Source organism: Telopea speciosissima, chromosome 11 (assembly GCF_018873765.1).
Source record: "Telopea speciosissima isolate NSW1024214 ecotype Mountain lineage chromosome 11, Tspe_v1, whole genome shotgun sequence".
Lineage (NCBI taxonomy): Eukaryota > Viridiplantae > Streptophyta > Magnoliopsida > Proteales > Proteaceae > Telopea > Telopea speciosissima.
Genome location: NC_057926.1, coordinates 31,205,315 through 31,212,600, shown reverse-complemented (window position 1 = coordinate 31,212,600; position 7,286 = coordinate 31,205,315). Strand labels below are relative to the sequence as shown.

At 37.7% G+C, this 7,286-nt stretch overlaps 1 protein-coding gene across 1 annotated transcript; it reads right to left on the bottom strand.

The window, feature by feature from the left end:
- Positions 1-4,036: 4,036 nt before the first annotated feature.
- On the bottom strand, positions 4,037-4,966 carry LOC122644950 (protein FAR1-RELATED SEQUENCE 5-like). The gene is made up of 3 exons (XM_043838309.1): positions 4,888-4,966; positions 4,666-4,808; positions 4,037-4,549 (listed from the first exon to the last, which is right to left on the bottom strand). The coding sequence occupies exons 1-3, from the start codon at positions 4,964-4,966 to the stop codon at positions 4,037-4,039; spliced, it is 735 nt and encodes a 244-aa protein (XP_043694244.1).
- Positions 4,967-7,286: the final 2,320 nt, after the last annotated feature.

The window sequence follows — 7,286 nt, the reverse complement described above, 5'->3', positions numbered from 1 at the left end:
TGGTATTTTCCTCTATTTGGTCTTCAATTGTTGATCAATCTTGAAGTTTTGTAACCAATTATTTGGTTAAGGAAGCACTTGGTTCGTGTGGTATGGGATACTGATTTTTCAATTGATTTGCTTTATAAAAATAGTGGAATGTTGTCATTGGTCCTTTTTATACTTCTTCTTCTTTAGCTTCTAATATGAATCTAATGTCGATCAATTTTGCTTGTGAAAAGATAGAGCTCAATACAATAATGGCTCATGTTATTGGGATCGAAAGGGGACACAAAAACTGTGAAGATCTCGATCTTCAGTACAGCTAGTGATGTAGTTAGTGTATTGGTGGATTCCATCCACAAAGACGTTAAAGTGCTGCTGTAGCATCTGGTTGAGTACTGTGCCCCGAGTCCATGTGTTGTGAACTCAGTTGTGAACTCAGTCCTTGAGATTTAGGTTTTGTTTACTTGAATCCAAATTTGGCTCTAATGTGATATATTTATACATCTCTCGAATTCTGTTGTTCCCAACTATGTTGTTCCCAACTATTCTATTAGGTGGCTCTTAATCAATTTGATCGCTTCCCAATATTCTCCTTTACATTAAATTCTCCACCCAATGGAATGTTGGTTGACTTGATATCCCTATGGTAGATGAGACTGTGTGTTGAGGAGTAAAGATAAGCCAAGGCCTTTGCTGTTTGTAGAGGTATCTGTAATCTTCTTTTCAAGTCCATAAATGTGCCATCCTTACCCTATGGGTTGGTGCTTAATTAAAGGATATGGGACTTCCATGGAGCCATAATTTGGGCAAGTCCAAGAGAAATTAGAAGTTACAAAGTGTTCCAATTAATAATTAGATGACATTCCATCTCAATCATCATGAATCCAATCCGAGTTAGCATATTATATGATAAATAAAACAGAGGAGGGTTGTGTCAAAGAGCAATCAATAAGAAAATGTGTTTCTCCATGAACCAGCAAAAATCCAACTGGGTATTCAATATGCGGGGGTAGGGCTTGTCATTAGGGCATAATCGAGGGGAGGGGGGAGTAATTTACTCAAAAAAAAAATTCCCATCTCAATTACCAAAAAAAAATTTATAGCAATTCCAATTGCCAACTTGAAAAAAGAGTTTAACATCTTATCAGTTTAACTTAAAAAAAAAAAAATACAGCACTTAGAGAGCATAATGTGTTTCTCAACGAACCCCTGCTTCCGACCTTCATGCCATGAACCAGCTGAAATCCAACTGGGTAGTCAATATGTGGGGGTGGGGCTTGTCATTAGGGCATAATTGAGGGGAGGGGAGAGTAATTTACCCAAAAAAAAAAAATAGTACCATGTCAATTACGAAAAAAAAAAAAAAAATACAGTTATTACCATGCCAATAATAAAGTTTAACATCTCATGAGTTTAACTTTTAAAAAAAAAAAAAATACACCAACTAGAGAGCATAATGTCATTGGGGCATAATCGAGGGGAGGGTGTAGTAATTTACTCAAAAAAAAAATTACCATATCAATTACAAAAAAAAAAAAAAAATACAACAATTCCAATTTCCAATTATAAAGTTTAACATCTCATGAGTTTAACTTTAAAAAAAATACAGCAACTAAAGAGCATAATGTGTTTCTTCATGAACCCTTCGTTCCGACCTTCATGCCGTGAATCGTCATAACAGCAGCCATTGGCAAAGTGATGCCCCAAGCCCATAGATCTTGTATCCGAAATACTTTCCAGCATATCTATCTCCATTCCTGAGTAACCAAATACTTAAACAACAGATTGCTTTTAATTATACTTACAAACAGATAAAGATTCATATGATCGCAACAATAAGATTGTCTCCTCTGTCCTCACTGTTTTATCAATCCAAATTCAGTGTGAAGGTCAATAGACTACTCAATCTTCAATTTTCTAAACCGTAATCAGTCGATAACAAATCAGAAAAAATATAATAAAATAACCCAAATGCAGGACAGAACCCACCTAATAACAAGAAAAATTATACAGTTCTATCCATCAGGGTACATGATAAAAATTCCACACCAACACAAGTATAGAAGCATTCAAGCCACCAAGAATACAAATTCTCTATTCATCCAAAAGAAGGCACCAAGACAACAATTCAACCAAATTCCTACATGATTTGCATAATAGGGACAATAATAAGTATACACTCAAGGGATTGTCTGTATGAAATGGGATGGACAGCAGCATATACAAGCCTACATGAGTTAATGAAACAAAAAATTTTATTGTAGCAGTGAACAATATAGGTCTAAGCAACATGCATCAATTCAACATACATGAGGTCAAACATACTAGATCGGAAATCTCTCTCTAATATCTACTCTTCATTGTACGGGCCGTTGAATTCATTTGTCGGCACTGATACTCCCTGAACAAACATAAGGCATCGTCCCACATCATTAGTATTGCACTAAAAAGTACTGACACAAAACCAAGTTTCTTAGAAACAAACCTTCTTACAAGTGGACTTGTTATGCCCTAACTCCTTACAGTTGTCACATCTATTCTTCCTTCCACTTGTCATCTCCATTGGATGTTTACTACAACTTTCATTAGGCCTACCCTTTGTGACCACATCCATAGGAATATGGAGATTATGACAGAGGTCATGTGTAGCATTGGAAAAGGGTTGTGGGTCAACACCAAAAGTTTGTGAGTTGGATTCACCCATTACTTGTAAGATTTTTTATTCACAATCCCCAACGCTACCGCAGCAGAATCACATGCCTCTTGTGAACCACTGATTGTGGCTATCAAACGCCTAACGGCATCTTGGAAGGTCCACATACTTGTTACTGATCGAAAAGCTCCATCACTTAATTCTTTGTCACTCATCAAACAATGCCTTGCATCCATGGTCTACCGTTTTAGGAGATATTGGGAAGGTATCTCCTTGAGGTCCGTCTTATGGAAGACTCGCAGATGTGTTTGCATAACAAACCCATAAACTCAAACAATTTATAGCTACAAGTGACAACACCAGCATCAAGGTCATACCAAACTTCACATTTATACTCATCGGGAACATCAAATGGACCCACCAAATATTTTTGCTTTTGACCTTGTACTTCCACTAACGTGGCTGTCAATACTAGTGCTGCAACCCATTGTTTCTTAAAGATTTCAAAAATCTTCCTTGTATACACTTTACATGCATGCACCTCCAAAGGATTGCCAACTAACAATGGAGGGTTTGTGTTTATACAAGCAAAATTACTACTAGCTTCCCTCTCCCGACGTCTCTCTACAGCCCTTTCGTATTATTGTGCAAACTTGTACAACGGGATTGAATGCTTAAAGTAACTGCGAAAGTAATAGTTCATCCCCTCGCTTCTTTGTGTAGATGACATGTGGCAAAGAAAGTACCTCTTAGATATAGTGGTTCCCAACGCACCCGTTGCTCTTACATTTTCTTCAACCATGCATGTTCAACGAGATTATAATGTACTAGTAACTCTTGCCAACGTGTCTCAAATTCAATCTCCGTCTTACTACCGTATATACACCTCCCAAAATCCTGTTTGAATGACTGACTCATCCCATACAAATGGCTCAAGTGTTCCATGCAATGTTTTTGCACATGCCAAGAGCAATACCTATGCTTTGCGCTAGGAAACACATGTGGAATGGCCCTCAACAATGATGGACATTAATCTGTAATAATTGTAACTGGTGGTCAATCCCCCATTGCCTTCAACCACGTAGAGAATAACCAAATAAACAACTCAATTGTCTCATCAGCTATCAACCCACATCCAAACAAAATGCTTTGACCATGATGATTTACTCCGGCAAAGGGACCAAATGGGAAGTGATATCGATTCTTTTTATATGTTGTATCAAATACCACTACATCCCCAAATACATGATATGCAACTCTCACCGGCCCATCAACCCAAATGTTACCCCATACTCTACCATCATCTGTTGTGGCCATTTTGCAAAAGAATTGAGGATCACACAGTTTGGAATGGTGCAAATATTCCGTTTACTTTTTTAAGTCCATCCCAAGAAACTTCTAATTTTGCCTCTTCATAAAATTCTTAAATGCCAACTCTGGCAAACCTACCTTGGAGGCCCCACCAGACATAGATTTCACAACCTCATAAATAGTTGTCGGTCCAATACCACAATCATCTAGAGTGGTTGCAATCTGTACAACCAAGTCTGAGAGCCATTGATGTGATCGAAGCCAATAAATTTCAGCGGGTGCCACGAGGCTAGGGTTGTGGCCTGAAATAAATTGGTCAACAACCAAGCCCCCTTCAACTGATTTTACCCGCAGACGAGCAGGGCAACCAACTCTACTATCAACTCGACAAGTAACATCTCTCCCTTCTTGTCTTCTATCTTTGCAATCCTTAAAACCTTCCCTACTACAAACATACATGCGAGACAAGATATCCCCCTCCTCGTCCATTCCTTCTTTCCGTTTCTTTGACCTCTCCACTTTAGATTTCCGAACACTAAATCCCATCTTCCGAGCATAATTGTTATAAAATTCATATGCATCGTTTGCATTGGCAAAATACTTCCCAATACATAGTTCCTCATTATGCTCAATAGGATTGTCAAAGTGTTCCGTTGGATCATCAACAAACAAATTTCACCCCCATCACCATTCTCACTTGGTTCATCCACAAATACATGATCTGCTATATCTCCATTGGTTATATCACTTCCATCATCAACTACCATGTCACTACTATTTAATTCCTTTTCAATATCTTCCACATCTAATCGAAGAGCTTCCTCCATATCAATGGGACCTTCATTAGCATACGCATCCTCTATAAAACGAAACACAGCTAAATGCAATATTAATTTCTATTCATTGTCATATCAATAGCATTTCAAGGTAAAACTTACCTAAGTCCCTATATGGTATAATAACCTCTGCCATAGATCCATCGACAATAGTATACGATAATCCATCGTCATGTTTCATTTTTGTGTTCCCTCTAAAACTCTTCAAGTATATAAACATAACATAATTGTTTAGGATAATTGATAAAGTAGTCAAAATGTGCAAGAATAATCACTCCCATTTCCTTGTAATTTGGTGACACAATGTGACAGAGCGATGGAAGAAAGCAATCCAAATCAACAAATGAAAATTATGTATGCCTAAGCATATATATTGCTTTATACCATTTATTCCAAATCAGCACATAAAAATTATGGTGCCTAGATCCAATGGTCCAAAATAAACCCCCAAAAGGTTTTCTTGTCTTAAACACCCCCTGCTGCCCAATACCTGACACACTCCCTTGCTGCCCAATGGCCCAAAATAAACCCCCTAAAGATTCTTAAATAAACACCCCTGCTGCCCAATACCTAAGCATACACCCCCCCTTGCTGCCCAATACCTAAGCCCCCCCCCCCCTTGCTGCGCAATGGTCCAAAATAAACCCCCAAAAGATTCTTAAATAAATACCCCCTGCTGCCCAATACCTGAGCATACACAGCCCCCCTTGCTGCCCAATACCTGAGCACACACCCCCTTGTTGCCCTACAGCTGAGCACACCCCCCCTTGCTGCCCATCTATTATCGATTTCATTTGATGGTCTCTTATCTTTCCTTTATTGTTTTTATTAATGGTTCGATCTTAGTTTTTCATATGTATAAAAAAGGGAAAAAGAATGCTACCAGACTGTGTTCACTATGCCCAGACATAGGGAGGGCAAAATGACCACTCTGGCCCCCTATTGGATGTCCAGAGATGTGTGAGGAAAACAGTGTGTAACCCTTTTTCTATTCTTAATGAAAACTGCCCTCATCTATGTGGATATAGGCATCTTATCGAATCACGTAAATCCTTACATTGTGTGATTATTTCTTCTTTCTATTTATTGTGTTTTTTGACTTATCAGTTTCTACAAAACCCACATACTCAAATCCATCTATTCTCTTATGCATAGGAGTCTGGTTTATTACTTAAACTGGGTACTTTGAAAGTTGCCTCCTGAATACAAATCTTATAAAGTTGGAATGAGAAAGATCTAAGATTAGCATGGCCCAAAAAAATTAAGAAAAAGGTATTGATTAGAAGTGAATGATTCACAATTCTATAAGTCTCTATAAAAGTAATCTACCTCAGTACTACCAATTTGGAGTTTATCTTAAAGTGATCTTAAAGTGAATGATTCTAAAAATGAAAGAGGGTATTGGTAGTCCATCCATATCACAGCTTTAGTCATAAAGTTTGGAGAAAAGAGGAAGGCTACACATCCTAGTTGCAAGGCATAGGGACAGCTAAGGCATCATCTTCCACTTTAACCATTCTATGAAGAAAAAAAATGAATGATATACAGCTTTGCAGCAACTAACAATGGAGTCCACTATTTTGATCCATTTTACTAAACAAATATTTAACAACAAAACTCACGGATATCACAACCAAAGAATAATGGAGCTCAAATGATCTCAGATGCGCCAAGAAATAAAAATCAGAAAGGGGAGTAATCACAAAAGAAAAAGGAGACCAATTATTCAAAGGAAGTTGGCTCTACAGCCATTAAACGGAGAATCCATGGAAGATGGATCTACAGCCAAAAAACAAACAAACAAAACTTGCTAACATGGAGGCTCTATATTCTTATCCTCCCTCTATAATCTAACCGATAGCCTATTTTCCCCTTTTTTTTTGTTGTTGCCATAGGTTTTGAAATAGTTCTATATTGCTGTTGAATTAAACAAATTTAAAGAACAAAAAAACGAAGTATACCTGCAATGAAGATGTCTCCCTCTATAATCTAAACGATAGCCTATTTTCCCCTTTACTTGTTGCTGCCATAGGTTTTGAAATAGTTCTATACTACTGCTTGATTAAACAAATTTAAAGAACAAAAAAACGAAATATACCTGCGGTGAAGATGTCTCCCTCTATAATCTAACAGATAGCCTATTTTCCCCTTTCTTTGTTACTGCCATAGGTTTTGAAATAGTTTTATACTACTGCTGGACTAAACAAATTTAAAGAACAAAAAAATGAAGTATACCTGCGGTGAAGATGTTGTATACAAAATGCAGTGGCCTTTAGAGCTCGTGAACAGGGTATGTTCAAGGTTCAAAAAAAAAAAAACCCACATCCAATCATTCACAAGGCCAGAAAGAGCGAGAGAGCGAGAGAGAAAGACAGAGAGAGAGAGAGAGAGAGAGCAGATAGTACCTGTTGCTTCTCCTACAGGTTGTTGATGACATTCCAAGTGGGAAGCACGAATCAGTTGAGAACCCTAGGAGACTGAGGCGAAAAGACGAAAGGGTG

Bases quoted from the DNA above. Each gene is read 5' to 3' on its own strand.
- LOC122644950 (XM_043838309.1), bottom strand. From the start codon at position 4,966: ATGAAACATGACGATGGATTATCGTATACTATTGTCGATGGATCTATG. The intron at 4,809-4,887 runs GTAAGTTTTACC...TTCGTTTTATAG, and splicing joins TATACCATATAGGGACTTAG to AGGATGCGTATGCTAATGAA. The intron at 4,550-4,665 runs GTATTTGTGGAT...TGTATTGGGAAG, and splicing joins ATGGAGATATAGCAGATCAT to TATTTTGCCAATGCAAACGA.